Source organism: Coptis chinensis, chromosome 3 (genome assembly GCF_015680905.1).
Source record: "Coptis chinensis isolate HL-2020 chromosome 3, ASM1568090v1, whole genome shotgun sequence".
Taxonomy (NCBI): Eukaryota; Viridiplantae; Streptophyta; class Magnoliopsida; order Ranunculales; family Ranunculaceae; genus Coptis; species Coptis chinensis.
Window position 1 is genome coordinate 48,023,490 of NC_141458.1, and position 17,904 is coordinate 48,041,393.

Consider the following 17,904-nt stretch of genomic DNA (forward strand, 5'->3'; position numbering starts at 1 on the left):
GTAGATCGTTGCCCACACAACGTCCAATCTGTTCTAAAGGAATACAACAGAAGATCAAGGGGTTGATTTCGGATTTGATAAAACTTGGATTCTTAGAGTTATCTAAACCGGATCTAAAAGGTATGTTCTCTATCCAAATCGTGGACACCCATTAATTCCGTTGCGCGTGGTGTTCGCTGTTTGTAGAAATATTTGCATTTTGAATAACGGTTCCTACATGGACAAGGCAGAGAGGCCAGTTTACTTCCAGAGTAAAATAATGTTAGATGCAGAAACCAGATATAGGAGGATCGAGAAATTTGCTTTGGGTTTGGTTTTCTCTACATTGAAATTAAAACCCTACTTCGATGCTCACTCGGTGGTTGTGGTGACAAACTTGCCTCTCAAGCAGGCGTTGAAGGCTAACAAGTTAGGGAGAATGTTGAAATGGGCGGTGATGTTGAGTTCATATGACCTTGAGTATCATATTAGGACCGAAGAAAAGGCACAAGCTATGGCGGAGTTCCTGACAGAGTTCCCTGCTGAGGACCCTACTTGGGGGAAAGAGATGATTATGGAACAGGAGGGTGACACCAGCCATGACCAGTTAGACCCTTGGGATATGCGGAACGGGTGGAGGGTTTTCGCAGATGGGTCCTCTACCGACACCGGTAATGGAATTAGAGTAGTATTGATTACACTAGAGAATAACCGTCTAGAGTTATCGATGAAGCTGGGATTCGCCATTTCTAACAACGTGTTAGAGTATGAAGCAGTGATAGTTGGGTTAGATTTGGCTACCAATCTAGGTGTGAGCGAACTGATAGTTTATTCTGATTCCAACTTGGTGATATGCCAAATGAACAGAGGATTTGTTGCCCGATGCCCTAGGATGGCAAAGTATTTAGAGGTATTACAGAGAAAGGCCAACAAGTTTGCTAAGATCAGATTTGCTTATCTAGGCCGTGGTGAAAATAGACACGCTAACGCATTAGCATATGTTGTGGCAGTCCTGCCAGGGACCGAAGGCAGATCTATTGAGATCAGGGTGCATAGCAAGCCAAGTATCGCCGAGGAAGAGGGGGTTTGGTTAGCCACTGAGGACGAGCCAGAGTGGATGGAACCCATAAAAAAATTTCTGTCAGGAATAGAGATCACGGATAAACGAGAGAAAAGAAGAATGGAACAGGTGTCCCAAAGGTACATTTTGCTACACGGGGACCTGTACAGACGAAATATCAGCGAACCACTCTTGAAATGTTTGGGGCTGCAGCAGGTACAAAAGGTTTGAGTGAGATTCATGAGGGGGATTGTGGGAGCCACTCAGCAGGAAGAACGACAGCTCACTAGTTGTTATCACAGGGGTATTTCTGGCCTCACATGAAGAGAAATGCAACCGAGTATGCCAAGAGGTGCGAGAAAGGCCAAAGATTCTCGACACTGATACATGCTCCAGTGGAGCCTCTGCATAAGGTGTTTAGCCCATGGCCGTTCTCCCTGTGGGCGCTGGATATCATTGGATGGTTACTTATGGCGTGCGGCAAACGACAGTTCATGCTTGCCGCGACTGACTATTTCACCAAATGAGTAGAGGGCGTGGCTTTGCAACAAGTTAAGGAAGAACAGGTAAAGAAATTCCTATGGGAGAATATAATATGCAGGTTTGGGCTCCCGCATACGATAATCACAGATAATGGGACTCAGTTTACAGGGGGTAAGGTGCGAGATTTCCTCCAAGCGTTCAAAGTAAAGCAGGGATTCTCGGCCCCTTTCAATCCTGAGGGGAATGGCTAGGCAGAGTCTTTGAATAAAACTATAATGGATAACCTGAAGAAAAAATTGGAGGATCGAAAGGGGGCCTGGGCAGACGAGATGAACCATGTGCTATTGGCGTACCGAACAACGCCGCGAACATCGACTCGGGAGTCGCCATTTGCCATGGCATATGGAGTTGAGGCAGTGATTCCAGTGGAGATGGTGGTGTCCACCACCAGGACCAGGGCTGTGGAAGAAGGAGTGAACGAGATCATACTAGCCGCAGAGTTGAACCTTACAGAAGAGAGGAGAGACATAACGCGCATTAGATTGGAGGAGTACCATAGAAGATTGCAGAGGCAATATGATAAGAGAGTAAAGCCGCGACAGTTCCAGGTGGGTGACTGCATACTAAGGCGAGTGACCCCGGCCACCAGGAAGGAGAGCGATGGAAAACTGGGGCCCAACTGGGAGGGGCCCTATACAGTGGTTGAAAAGGGAAGCTCCAGAACCTATCGGTTGCAGACTCCAATGGGAGAAGACATCGCAAGACCTTGGAATGTCAGAATGTTGAGAAGTTCCATGAGCGACGCCATGAACCGTTAGTTAAATAAAGACAAGTTCAGCTGCTTCTAGAGATTGTTATTCGAGTTTTATAGTGATGTTTTGTGTTACATATTTTATCAATGAATAGAGAGCAAACTTTGTCCAAATTGTTTATTACATTATTGGGTGCAAATGAATGGAGAATCTAATTGAGGACCAGAGGTCCAAATTTAACTTGGGGGCAAACTGAGCTGCCCCCGACCAGCTTCACAGCTGAGAGAGACAGCCGGGGGGGGGAGTGAGCCCTTCGCGGATGAGGAGGTCCAAATCCAACTTGGGGACAAATTGAGCTGCCCCCAACCAGCTTCATAGCTGAGAGAGACAGCAGACAGCAGGGGGGAGCCCTTCGTGAACGATGAGGTCCACATCTAACTTGGGGGAAAACTGAGCTGCCCCCAACCAGCTTCACGGCTGAGAGAGACAGCAGTGGGGGGAGTGTGAGCCCTTCATGGACAATGAGGTCCACATCTAACTTGGGGGCAAACTGAGCTACCCCCAACCAGCTTCACGGCTGAGAGAGACAGCGGGGGAGCTGAGCCCTTCACGGATGATGAGGTCCACATCTAACTGGGGGGAAAACTAAGCTGCCCCCAACCAGCTTCACGGTTGAGAGAGACAGTGGAGGGTTGAGCCCTTCGCGGACTAGGAGGTCTGAGTCCAACATGAGGGCAAACTGAGTTGCCACCCAAGTGGCTTCGTGGCTGACAGCTAATTGAAATACTTAGTATCGAGGGGGACAAGTTAGGGGTTTAGCTGAAGCCTTAATCAAAATGGCCAAATAGAGTTTCAAAAGAAATAGTAGCTAAATTGCATCAGACCAGACTGATTAATTAGCAAAACATATATACTTTCCCGCTGGGAGCACCCAGAAATATGGGACACAAAGTATACGTACAAAAGTTTGAAAGAAAAACATATTCAAATCAAGAACAGAGAAATTAACTCCAAGCTATTGGTCGTCGGCTGTCTCCTTCTGATTCTGATCATCAGTCGCTTCCTTTACGAGCGAGCCCTCAGATATTTCCACCACAGCATCATCTACCACAAGGACAGTGTTGAGGTCCTCTTCAGGTGGCAGATTAGATGCAGTGGATGGGTCAGCAGCAGGGATAAAGGCAGAGGAGGGCGAGGGGAGGAGTCTCCCAGTAGCGGTGAGCTCAGCTGGATGACGTTGGAGCTCCCTAGTAATTTTCTTTTCGTCTAGGTCCCAGAAGCGGTCAGAGGCGGCCTACAGCGATTGGTCAAATGCGGCCTGAGCAACGGCCTCACATGCTGCTTTGTCACTCTCCACTTTGGCCTAAAGGTCAACCATCTGCTGGCGGAGAGTCTCTTCCACGGTCCGGAGTGCTTTGTGCGAGTTTAGAGCTGCGAGACGAGCATCGTCACGATCTTTCTCCAGGCGGGCATATCTCGCTTTCTAGCCTTCAGGCACGTTGATCTCCTACTTCACCGTATCCAGGGTGTCCAGAGTGTTGGTTAGGCCACGAATGACGTAGCCTATATCCAAGCTCAGCTTAACACAAAAGGACCATTAAATATGTTACAGGCAAAAAGCACCAGGGCAAGAGGGGAAAGAGGCACACCTTTTCCCAGCCAGTATAGATAGCAGCACGGTGGACGGCAAAGGTCCCAGAGTCACCGTAGGCCTGGTCCCGGGGAAGATGGGGGCTGAAGAATAGCGTGGCGGCCACCGCGGCATTGTCCAAGGCCGAATCTCTTGTGGTGACCAGACGATCCTTAGCTTTGAATTCAGGACACCAGACTTTGGGCCCAACAAATATGTGATCCTTGCCTGGGCGACGTGGGTGAGCCACTGGCCGCGGTACTATGGCGGCTGGGGCAGAAGGAGCAGCGGTAGTCCCGTAGTTTTACATTTCTTGGTGGGTGGACTCTTCGCCCCAGAGTCAGTGGGCTCCTATTTCGAGTCACTGTCCCACAGTTTCAACTTTGTAACATCCATATCTGGGGAGTGCAGAGGGGATCCAGCGACTTCAAAATCGTCTTCCCAATCAGTGAGGGAAGAATAAGAGGTGGGAGCACCTTCTGGGATGCCTGAAGAAGGTTCCGCGGTAGTAGGGTGTGATTGAGAGGTCGCGGCTCGTTTGGCTGCATATTGCGAATGGGAGTTCTTCTTGGTGTAGCCCCTCTTCTTGGTCTTAGGGGGGGAAGTTTTGGGTAACCTTTCCTTAGGAGAAGGCAAACGGTAGAAAGGGCTCTGGTACTTGCCGAAGTCTTTGAGAGTTGGGTCCAGGAGGAAAGGAGTGCCTTTGTCCGGGTCGATACCAAGAACTTCGCACTGATCACTTCCTAAATCGCGGAGCTTCTAGAAAAATTTCGAGGAGACACCAGTGTATAGTTAAGAGTGCGAGCCCAGTCTCCAACCTGTATCAAAGAAAATTAAGCACGACAACAATGAGAACAGTAAGAAGAAGCATAAGCTGATCGACTACACTTACCACTCTGGAGAAAATGTAAATGCCTTAGAGAAACTTCAGGAGGTATGTCCGCCGACAAAAAGCTCCCGGACACATACAAGGGATAGTGGTGCCACAGTTTGTCGGAAGTAGTGATGTGGAGAATGAAAGACTTCTTCCGATGACGGCTACATGATAAAAGTAAAATGAATAGTCTACCTACGAAATGAACGATGAATTCACAACGTAAGTAAACTACAACTAGACTTTTACGAGTCTCAATTATCAATAATTCTTCTACTCTCAATCCTATGAGATAAAGTGGAGTAGGAAGTTCGTTCCACTCTTAGTCCTTCCGTATGCTTGTTTTCTAGTCTCAATACTCTACTTAAAGTCAATGAGAGCTTTACGAAGGGGCAACTAAACTATGGTGCAACTACCCACAAGATGCAACTAGTCGATTATCAGACAACTATGGGAATGCTACGTTGATTCGATGTTAAGGAGTTAGAGGGGATTGATTCCACCTTAACTCAACTTAATCCACTAGCGACGAAGTCGTCAGAATCCGAATTGAACTGCTACGCAGAACAATCGGTTCTTCCTAATCCCTAATTACACATGGCATTTCTACCAATTAATAACTAGCATGTGAACAATTAAACCCATTCTCATGGTGAACTAATTATTTCTGGCGTGGAATAGAAATTACGGCGACTCTACGATAAAACGAATCAAGCTTTCATCAAGGCTTCTCAACCCCCTCTAATGGAGGTTTAGCCTTGAATCATTCATAATCATTTCCATTTAAATTAAAACTACACATAATAATAAGCATTAAAATTTACTAATTTAAACAATAATGAAATCTAAATTAATGACTAAAATGAAATAAGAACAAGAATTGAAATTAGATCTAGAAATGGAAATGACAAAATCAAAATTGATAAAAAATACTACTTTATTGATCTAATCAAATGAAGAACAAGATCCAAAGGTTTAATCTAATAAAGGATTTGAAACTAATTAAATAAAACAATTAAATCTAGATCTAGAAGCTATTTTAATGGCTACTTTCTATTCTAAGCTATCTACCTAACCTAACTGCCATTAACAATGAGTTAAGCTTTTGTTCTTATACATTCAGATCCAAAAATCGTGCATGGGCTTGGAGCCATGTTTTGGGCCAGAGAATCAGGCCCAAAACCCAATTCTTTCAGTCCAAAAAGGCCTCTTCAGCTGCAGTTGGCTTCCATAGACTTTTCGTCCACTTCTGCTCCTCTGATTGGGTCAAGGCTTGGACCATTGCAAAGCTCTTTCCGAGCCGGTCGTTTTGACATAAGGTAGGCCTCAATCCGAGGTCTGAGTCCAAAGATATGGCATTCGAAGTTCTCACTTTTTTGCTCCTTTATCTCGCTAAAGTGGCACATTTCTCGCACATAATGGACTTTGAAGCCCGAAATGCATAAAAACACGTAATCAGTATTAACTCTTACTTATTATTCACATAATTGGTCTAACAAGATGATTATTAAGGGGTTAAAACTACAGTTTTGGGCTCTTATCAAACCACCCCAAACAAAGATTTTGCTTGTCCTCAAGCAAAGATGAGAAATTAGAATAAGTGACCAAAAATGGAGTTCTACCTAATCTCGTTTCGCTGAGTGCGATTGTATTGACCATATGCAACAAGGCCTTAAACCACTAGGAATTCCCTAGTGGACGAGTTATAGCCTCGTGAGAGTTTTCCAGTGAAGGTACTCACAAACTTCATCTATACTACAACGACTAAGAAAATAAAACTATTGTTTCCTTATTCATGCTCCAAATTATCTATACATCTCACTAGCTATGAACAAGAATAACCAAGTCAAAAACCTAAGCTAATATATGCATAATAATCTATCATCTATAATAAACATATACACAATGAGTAGTACTATAAAATGTTTAGCAGGTTTGTTTCTGAGAACTTCGGAATAAGCGTCCTTAACTAGGTTCTCACAATAATAGTCAAGAAACAACACTCTGATTTTTCCACTCAAGTTTTAAGCTATTCCATTAATACAGTGGGCACACTTTACCTTACAATCTCAATGACACCCAGAAGTCGGAGTCGATCAAACACATCTGCCACTTACTATCACACTAACCTATTCCTAATTGAGCTAGAGGTCTTTATTAGGTGTTACGGGGGATAGGAGATGGTTTAAGAAGGAAGGAAATGGATATTCTAAAAGGACAAGTCTGAGATAATAGAGTCTTCATATTATGTAACTAGAGAAAACCTTGTTATTTACTTTTTGCTTCTACACTTTGTTTCCATCCTTAGCCATATTTTTTTTTTTTTTCTTTTCTTTGGCTTTTGACTCCCTTTTATTCTATTTTTTTGGAGTTTTTATTTATTTCTATTTTTTTTTTTTCCTTTTCCTTGGATGGAAACTTATTTTCTTTATTTTCTCAAGCAACTAACTAATTTTTTTTTTACACAGGTTTTTCTCTTCTTCTTTCTTCATTCATTCTATTCTCGACTTATTCTAAATTGGGTAGGTTGATTTATTTTATTATATATATATATATATATATATATATATATATATATATTTTTTTTTATTTATGTTTTTTGTTTTTGTTTTGTAACAGTGGTAAAGGAATTGTGGTTTATGGAAGGGGCTAATGAAAGGCTCAAAGGGGCTACTTAGCGGAAAATAATTCATAGGTTTGAATTTCGGCTATATCGATCCAAAAAGGGCCTAAATTCTCGCTTAGGATATGGTTTAGTGATCAAGCAAGTGGACGTGTGATTTCTCTATCCGGATTTTACTTCTCCCTTGTGTCATTTCTCAAATGTCTTTCACTCATATAAGGCTTTAGGCTATATTCTCACAGATTTGTAGAATAAGTACTCTAGCCTAGATTTCAAAACTTATTGCACAAACAATCATAGATACTCATGTAATATATTTATAGATAGATGCAAAGATTATTACCTACATATTAACCTAAGTTTCTAACAATTATTCTGATGCAAAAGCTATGTGAGACTTCTAGATTGTTAAAAGCATGGAGAAAGAAACAATACCAATATTCCTAAGTGTATAGCATAACTTATTTATTTATATTTTTAAATTTTTGAAATTTTAACTAGAAAACAAATGCATATTATACCTATCTATATCCTAACAGATGTCTTAATTACACGTGTTTCTATGCCCCCAAACAAGAAGCATGCTTTGTCCTCAAAGCATTTAAATAAAATGGGTAGGAAAAATACCATTGAAGCGCGTGAAATTCAGGAACATCTGTAAAAGAAGGTTAGAACGTACTAATATAGGAAATAAAACTGACTCAACTCTATACGAGTTCTACCCATTATGGGGTTAAAAGAATGAAATTGCTTGGGACATAAGCGCACACTAACGTAAACTAAAACTTACCTCCACTCGCCATTTATTCGTCATCTTCGTCATCCTCCACTTCTATAAAGAAGTGAGGCTCCTTCGCGTCCTGCCATGCTATGATAATTTGCCAGGCTTCACGCCATTTATCATCTATGGTTGCTAACCTATTAAGTGCCACTTGGTCTGATGGGGTGTAGGGTGCAACCTGGTGAGGTTGTATCCGCCACCCTTGCCAAGTCATTGCACGAAAAGATCGAATAAGACTATTGGTGGGTCGCACCGTGTCTACCCTAATCCAATCCGTGAAACGTGTACAAAAAACAAGAAAGAAACATAGCATAATACGTGAAATTAGAACAGGCATAAGAAGGTACTTATGCCGCATGGTATAGGCTCGTGCTAAACTAGACATCAAAGTTAAGGAAGGTCATAGAACCGGCGGCCCCGTGGCTAAAGCAAGGAAAACGCTGCAAGTGGCGCCATTCACGTAAGAAAACGCCATTCCCCTAAAATGTTTAGCATAATCCAAAACATAACAGTTCCTATGTTCATGGACAAAGCTACCAAGGGCAACGCGTTATAGTCCCCTTGGTCCTCAATATGGAAAATGCCTGCCCCATAAGCCTCGTGTGCAAAAACTCATAAGTGTAGACATGCATATTATCAACCCAATAGCACCATGGGTCTTGTATCTCAAAGGGCATAGCAAGTCCAAGAACAAATGCTAGCAAGAACACGGTAATTTCCATTGGTTCTTCGTCAATGTTGATGGAGAACACTTGTTCTCCATCCGGTCTCTCAAAGAAAATGCAGAATAAAAATAAGATGCAAGTCTTTGGAGAATAAAGTTCAGCCGGTCTTACCATAAGAGGTTCCCACCAACGTATGTGATCACCTCGCTAAAACCAAGCACCGTAAGTAGTGCTTTGGAACAAATCTTCGAAGATCTGTTCGGTATCAATGTTGGAGATGTCATCTCAAAATTACGCTTTGGAATAGCTGCGAAAGATCCGGATACTACGCTACGGCGAAAACTGGAAAATTTCTGGTCCACGGAAGTCGGCTGAAGGCCATTAACTAGGGCGCTGAAGTCGCTTTTTGACTTTTTGGAATTCCGAACTAGAGGTGGTCGCTTTTGACTTGAAGCGCTGGCTCTTTTAGTATTTTGGAATTCCAGTGTTTTAGCACGAAGTCGTCGCTTTCTATGGGGCGCGGGCGTGTTTCGAGTAAAATTTTCTGTCGGTAGTGTAGGCGCTGAAGCGAGCGCCACTCTTCAGCGGCGCGCGCTCCCGAAGCTGCGATTTGCAAAATGAAGTCGAAACGGGAATCGTGGGTGTGAAGGGTGAGTGATGGAGAGTTTAGGTGTAGTGTGAGTTGTGAGAATAGTTTGTATCAAGTTTATATAGGTTTAAAGTTGCTAAAAGGATCGGAAAGTTGCCAAAACTAATTACGGCAGTTTCCGGAAATCCTAAAATTTCCAAACTCGAAAACGGAAACAACTCATAACCTGGATTCTAATTCAAACCCAGTATCTTTTAGGTTGATTTTATTATAGAATGTACCTATTTAATATAGATTTCATCCTACAATGATACTTGATCTTATTTCTGCCTAAACAACCATATTTTCACCTTGACTCCGCAATTAATTCTAATACGAGGGTTATACAAAAATCATGCTTGAATTGATAAAACCACCCCCAAACAAGTTGGGAAGGTGGGATCAATATGAAACGACCATGCATAATGAAAATAAGCCCTTATATTAAAATTTCATTCGGAGTACCACTACAAAATTCAAATTACGGAAATAAAAGTTATATTACAATAAAAACAACAAAAGTAAATAAAACAACAACCACTATCAATCCTCGGACTCTCTAAAAAATTTCACCACTGGTGGCGGAGGGCACACTCTCTAGTGGTGGCTCCCGGGCTCGGAAGGTCCAAAGCGATAGCCGTCCTTCGGCCGACGACTCATGCCTCGTAGCTGTGTCCTGTCCTCGAGAGAGTCCGTATGAGGTGGGAAGCGTGCAAGCATATCCACTCTAAACCGGCCGGAGGGCTTCCATCTCAGCCCTCGCTTTGCTCCCATCTCTCATCCTCTCTGCGGGTGCGGATCTCGGTTGTGATGAATAGTCGCACCGTCGAGTCCGGGAGGTCTGTGACAGATAGTGTTTAGTGAACGCGATGCCCCTATGAAGCATAGCCATGCGTTCGCGCATCGAACCAACACCTCGGAAGGCGTCTGCATCAAAGCAGTCACGCCCTCCTCATCCTGGAGGCATCCTCATCCTCCTCCTCTTCATTCTCAGCTCCTCCATCCTCTTCTTCTTCTCTATCCTCAGCCCTCCTCCAAACTTGTTGGACATACTCCCTATAGATACGGCGTGTTACGGTGCGGGGTAATGTAAATCCTATCGGGCCGGAGCTGCTTTCATCTTCAAAGATGATCTTGGTGATTAACACGGGAAGAGGTGCCAAAGACCTTCCGACCCCCTAATCATGCTTTCGGCAAAAACTCCGTGATACAAATCGTGATTTCTTACGCTCTGGAGTACCCATAAGACGGGAGGCAGGTCGGACCGATGTCACCGACCTTGTCCTTCCCTAGGACATTCCGACCAATCCATCGGGCTCAGCCACCGGTTTGGTCCCGGGGATGCCCGGGCGAACATAATGGGAGTTTGTGTATTGTAGCTCCCATTGATGACCGATGCGCCCATCAATGGCTCTACCCGTCAAAAACCGGGGCTCTGTAAAGGTGGCCTCGGATGGATTCTAGGCGAATGCCTAGAATCTCAATAACAATCCGTAGTCAACTCCGCTTCTCTTCTTCCTTACCATCACAAAAATCCTACTCCCCTCCAACTCCCCGGTGTTGTAGAACCGTCGGACCAAGTCTTCGTGGTAGAAGGCTTCGGTCGAAAGTACCGAGACTATTCCAGTCTCTACTAGCCATTTCGTCACACCGTTAAGCGGAGCCGAAATGGTCGGCGATGAAAAACTTGCTCCGGTATAATTCGGCCTTGTTGAGCCATCTAGTGTTTGAAATGGAGTGAGGGTTTAAATATGATGTGGTGGTGGTGGTTTGACTTGACCGACTGAAAGAACAGTGGTGGTGGTGGAGTGGTGGCGGCGCAGCACCAAATTTTTGAATTTTTGGTTGTTTTTAGTTATTTAAATCGGTGGGGGTTGTGGTGGTTTGGTTTTAGAGAAGATTTGGGGTTAGGATTTGATTTTTGGCGTGGGTTTATGGTATTTTCCTTTTTAATTTTTATTTTTCTAGGTTTGGAGCTTTGTTAATGGCGGTGGAAGATGAAAAAACGATGAACTGTTGCTGAAGAAGGTAAAGGGCGCTGAAGCTACCGGTCGGGGCGGGTTGGGCCCCAGCCAAAAATCGAAATTTTTGATTTTTTCGATTTTTTTTTCGCGAACTTCAAATCAAAATTCCCGCTTCGTTACCGGTCCGATTTTTGCGAATGAGATATGGAAATGATCAGGAGAGAATTTCCTATCCAATGATCCATAAAACACTCTATTCCGACTTCAGATGACATACGAGATAGTGGAAAACGCCTCGAAGTGCGTGCATGACGTAAGTTATGCGAACGAATGAACTCTAAATTAATAGATTATGTCAATCCGAGTCGTAATACAATAAAACGGCCTAAGCAACTGTAATGGGACATAAACATTTAGTACGGAAACACGAACACCCCACCCCCAAACAAATTTTTACAACGAAGCTTAGAAAATTTGTTTTTAGTAGTGGGTCTTTTAAAGTCAGATTCCCGAGACTTCCTAGATTACTATGTTTATTTTTATTTTTTATTTTTTATTTTTATTTTATTTTTAGAAGGAAAAACGATAAGCAATAAAGACATAATTCACACCATAGAGAAACATGACTCAAAAATCCGAGAAAAACATGCAAGAGTGGAAAACGTGAACTATGTGAACCGTGGACTTAGGATCCGGTACTTACAGCCACACACTCCATAGGGAGGGCCCGGTTACCTTAATGGTGCACTCACCAATATATTAAAGTGAAAGGAAATGCACCAAACACAGAAGTTGAGTCGTTTATAGTCAGATACTCGAGACTTTATCTAAAATATATGTATGAACATGCAGTTGATCATATATCAACAACCGAAATAGTTGTGGATCATTTCATAAATAAATATCACAGAAAACATATCCAAACACAATCAAGCGCCAAGTTTTCCTATGACTCAACCTAGTGAAATGAAAGCGAAGTTGGATTACCCTATTGTGTAACCTATCATGCACCTTATTTTTCATTTTTCAATGAGTGGGTGTTCTAGTAAATGAGTGTGGAAAAGTGAATGGTTGTGGAGAATATGGTAGATATGGATAAGTTCTAGAAAGACAGCTTGTACACAATGAGGATGTGGTTTTAGCACCGAACTCATTCATTGTGTGTGTAGGGACTGTCTCAATTCTGAAAATGAAGGTGTCAAATAGTTTGTCCTTCTGAAGTATCTGTTTGCTAGGAGGATTTAAAAAATTATGAAGAACAAGAGAAACAAAATGATCGAGTGCAAACTCGAGATTCCTTTGAAAGGGTGGAAGGAGGGGAATCGAGGTGGATGTTGTGCAAGTTAGTTCTTGATAGGGTGAATTGTCACCTACTCGAAGAAACTCATCGACTTCCTCATCTAGATTGGTCATATCCACATTACTATGGTAGTCCTCTACATCTTTGAGAAAATCCTCTATCCCATCCTCATCAATAATACGTGTATCGACTAGTGTAGGAATGAAAATGTTGGAGTCTGACTTTCCAAAGGAAAGAATTTTGGGCATATGACTATCAGGGAACGTGTTGTTGAAATAATCTCGAGCAAAGCTCTCGATCATGCTAACCTCTCCATCCATAGACGAATCGGGTAACTGTGTCCTTGTTTTAAAAACATTGACTTCAACAAAGAAGATGGCCAAAAGACATGGACATTGAACCATCACGGCAATTAATGAGCGCATTGGCGGTTGCCGTGAAAGGACGCCTAAAATAATCGGACAGAGTCGTTTAGCGACTTTCGTATCGAGGACTACAAAATCAGCCGGATAGTAGAAATCTCCGAACTTTTACTAGCACATTTTCGACTACACCCTTAGGATACTTAATAGACCGATCACCTAATTGCAACGCCATTTTAGTGGGTTGCATCTTGTCTAGACCTATTTGTCTATACAAATAAAATGGGAGTAAGTTAACACTAGCCCCGTGTCTAATAACGCGTCGTCGTATAGGAATCTCCTAAGGTGCATTGTCTGATAGAGGGATCGACCGGGGGTCCTTGTACTTAACAATTCCATTATGTTCGATAAGGTTGGGAATTGTTCGTTAAAAAGCGTCTTTTGGTATATTTGTCTTTAGCTAGTAGTACACAATTCCTTAAGAAACTTAGCATGATGTGGTAGCTTTTAATAGCTTCGAGGAAGGGAAGGTTTATAGTTAGATTCTTGAAAACGTCCCTAATCTCCTCGTAATTTGTATCCCTAGTTAACATGGCTAATTTTTGTGGAAATGGTGGTTTCTGTCTATATTTAGCAATGGTATCACCTGGATGTTTAACCGTGGCTTTCTGTTTCTTAGGTTGTGTTGTAAGTGGTACCTCTACCGTGGTAGGCTCTTCAGTTTCTATGTCGGTATTTAGTAAAGTAGTAGGTGTAGGGGCTACTGGTGGGGTAACTATAGGCATAGTTACCTTGTTATCAACCACTCTGCCAGAACGGAGAGTGGTGATGGCATTTATCTCACCTACATTTTCAAATTCATTACTAGTATTATCCGTTACCTCAAAGGCTGTGTTTATTGTTTTAGGATTATGTATTGCGTGACTTGGCAACACACCTTTGGTTTGGGCTTTATCTTGAACCAACCTGTTGGGTTAAATTATTAACGGATTGTAGAAGGCCGTTGGTTAGATTGAACCATAGTTTGGAAAAGTTTTTGGCTCACTTGTATGAAGGTGTCAAAGGCGATCCGGTTGTGTGGGTGTAGTAGTCAGTCACGGGTGGTGTGGATGGAACTATTTCCGTGTGAATTATTTATAGGTGGATTCTGATAATTATTATTGACCTAATGATACCTCTATTAGCATTATAATTATTATAATTACCTTGACCTTGTGCTTGACCTTGTCGAGGTTGCACTTGGTTGTTATAATTATTAAAATTACCCGACCACTCGCCTTGTCGTAGTGGGAGCTTGGTTAAAGCCGCGTTAGCTAACCTACATATTGATTATTGTACCCTTGAGGTGTGACTTGTTGGTTATTTCTCCAACCGGTTGGGATTTTGTCTCTCAGGCGTTAGGTTCACTATTAATGGAAGAAGCATGTTCATAGGCTATAGGACGGTGGGAGTCGGGATGCTCGGGGACTCAAACGAAACTACATGGGTTTGAATTTACATTCATGACGGGGATAGGCTTTTGTTGTACGTAAATGGCCTCTACCTTTTTAGTGAGTGATTCGATTAGAGTTTTAAGCTCGAATCGTGTTTAATTTCAAACATACCGGCCGGCCTTAACTGTATTAGTAGAACTAGAGGAGCGGGGATACTATCACTACCCCCAATTATTATTTAAACTTAGTTTGGTCCTCTAAAATTTATAAGCCTCCTAGGCTCCTTTACTTAAGAAACTACCCCCATTCATTATGTCAAGGACTTCTTTATGGTGATGTTGAAGTCCTTTGAAAAGGCACGAACTAACGTGTCTTTTGCTAGGTTATGGTGTGGACACCCTATAAGCGGATCGGTGAAACGATTCCAAGCCTCCGAAAATGATTCATGAGGATTTTGTCGAAAAGAAATGAATCTTGGAAAGCATCTCATCCGTCTTTAGGGGGTGGGTAAAATGTTCCATAAACAATGAACAAGTTTAGCCCACGAGTCCACGGAGAATTAGGCGCTTGGGCGCTAACCAAGACGCCGCCTTATCGGCTAAGGTGAAAGGGAATACCCTTAATTTAATTTGTTCCGCACCAACCGTAGGATGGTGGAATGTTGTTAAGACTTGTTCAATCCTACGATAATGATAAGGTTTTCATGGTCTAAACCATGAAAAACGGGTAACAAATTAAAAATATTTGGAGGGATTCTCAAATCCCCGGTGGTCCTGCTAGAACGATGCAAGATTTGGGGCTATCGCCAAGGCTTTGTAGAAGTCCGAGAGAGGAGTCTCTCTTTCTTCCCCATTATATCGGGTGGTGTGTGTAAAATAGTAGCTAGAGGTGTAGTGTGTGGTATACTAGATAGATTTGTTTGTTCTTTGTTGTTGTGTATTTACGTTAGGTGTTTTGTTCTACCGCACCTTAATCTCATGCAAGACTAAGTCGAGCTTAACTAAACATGCAACACTCCAAACAATTCGATATACTAGTATAAAACCTCTAACTCTAAGAGATCGCGAGGTTTGGAAGAAAGGAATACCTGATTGCGTCCTTGCTTCGCTTATGAATAGCGTCTTGTTTACGCTTGTTCAGTGTATATAGCAGGTTAGAACACTGAAAAGTATGAAAGATCAAAGTTTGAATCAAACCCGCCGAAATCGAAAAATTTAACCGCGTATGCCATATTTCAAGATAGGGCCAAGGCCTCGAGGTATTTTCAATTTACAGTGTGTTTTTAGGGCGGTGGTCGCTCCCCACATGGGGCGGTCGGCGATTCGTCCAAGAACATAGGGCTGGTCGCTACTCAAGGAGCCTTGGCCTTCATCGCTGTAAATTTTGCTCGGAATTTTTCAACTCTAAAATGGACAGCCACAGTATGATTCAAACAAGGGTGGGTGGGTGAAATGGGACTTTAAAAACAGTACTAACACTATGAAAACAATACGAAAGTGAAACTAAGATGGCAGCGGCGCCATTTGATAAAAGTAAAATGAATAGTCTACCTACGAAATGAACGATGAATTCACAACGTAAGTAAACTACAACTAGACTTTTACGAGTCTCAATTATCAATAATTCTTCTACTCTCAATCCTATGAGATAAAGTGGAGTAGGAAGTTCGTTCCACTCTTAGTCCTTCCGTATGCTTGTTTTCTAGTCTCAATACTCTACTTAAAGTCAATGAGAGCTTTACGAAGGGGCAACTAAACTATGGTGCAACTACCCACAAGATGCAACTAGTCGATTATCAGACAACTATGGGAATGCTACGTTGATTCGATGTTAAGGAGTTAGAGGGGATTGATTCCACCTTAACTCAACTTAATCCACTAGCGGCGAAGTCGTCAAATAATCCGAATTGAACTGCTACGCACGAACAATCGGTTCTTCCTAATCCCTAATTACACATGGCATTTCTACCAATTAATAACTAGCATGTGAACAATTAAACCCATTCTCATGGTGAACTAATTATTTCCGGGGTGGAATAGAAATTACGACGACTTTCTACGATAAACGGAATCAAGCTTTCATCAAGGCTTCTCAACCCCTCTAATGGAGGTTTAGCCTTGAATCATTCCAATCAATCATTTCCATTTAAATTAAAACTACACATAATAATAAGCATTAAAATTTACTAATTTAAACAATAATGAAATCTAAATTAATGACTAAAATGAAATAAGAACAAGAATTGAAATTAGATCTAGAAATGGAAATGACAAAATCAAAATTGATAAAAAATACTACTTTATTGATCTAATCAAATGAAGAACAAGATCCAAAGGTTTAATCTAATAAAGGATTTGAAACTAATTAAATAAAACAATTAAATCTAGATCTAGAAGCTATTTTAATGGTTACTTTCTATTCTAAGCTATCTACCTAACCTAACTGCCATTAACAATGAGTTAAGCTTTTGTTCTTATACATTCAGATCCAAAAATCGTGCATGGGCTTGGAGCCATGTTTTGGGCCATAGAATCAGGCCCAAAACCCAATTCTTTCAGTCCAAAAAGGCCTCTTCAGCTGCAGTTGGCTTCCACAGACTTTTCGTCCACTTCTGCTCCTCTGATTGGGTCAAGGCTTGGACCATTGCAAAGCTCTTTCCGAGCCGGTCGTTTTGACATAAGGTAGGCCTCAATCCGAGGTCTGAGTCCAAAGATATGGTATTCGGAAGTTCTGCTGACTTTTGCTCATTTATCTCGCTAAAGTGGCACATTTCTGCACATAATGGACTTTGAAGCCTAAAATGCATAAAAACACGTAATCAGTATTAACTCTTACTTATTATTCACATAATTGGTCTAACAGTATAATTATTAAGGGTTAAAACTACAGTTTTGGGCTCTTATCACTACAGTAGGATTGGTAGCCTATACTCCCAAACTTGGTGCTCTTCTTTATGTAATAGTGGGCGATTACGTCACGGAGTTAGATTTTGGGGGAGTAGGTTTTGTTATAGAAGTTAGCGGCATACATAACATGCCATAAATTGCCAATACTTTGACATGGCGGAATGTTGAAATGATTGTATACCTCCACATCTAGTAGTGACAAGGGAAAGCTCAGGCCAGCCACTATTTGACCTACTGTAATAAGCAGACTTCCCGTGAGGCTTGACAAGGTGAGGGAAGTGAGTAACTCCTGACACATGTTCTAGGACAACAACATCAAGGATGCCATATGCCACCTTGACCGCAGTTAGATTAGGTTTGTGGTAATAGGAGGGAGATGGAGGAAGTTTAAACGGTCTCCCTGAGGTGGAGGGGACAGTGGAAGGGCTATCCTCTGAGTTTGCGAACTCAGGCCTATCAGCGAT

The 17,904-nt window shown here is 42.2% G+C and overlaps 2 protein-coding genes across 2 annotated transcripts; both read left to right on the top strand.

Moving 5' to 3' along the window:
• Positions 1-217: 217 nt before the first annotated feature.
• Positions 218-1,270, top strand: LOC147509839 (uncharacterized). Its single transcript, XM_086597931.1, has one exon. It carries the CDS (start codon positions 218-220, stop codon positions 1,268-1,270), a length of 1,053 nt encoding a protein of 350 aa, XP_086454057.1.
• Positions 1,271-1,797: 527 nt separating this feature from the next.
• Positions 1,798-2,340, top strand: LOC147509840 (uncharacterized). Its single transcript, XM_086597932.1, has one exon. The coding sequence runs from the start codon at positions 1,798-1,800 to the stop codon at positions 2,338-2,340; it is 543 nt and encodes a 180-aa protein (XP_086454058.1).
• The last annotated feature ends 15,564 nt before the right edge of the window (positions 2,341-17,904 follow it).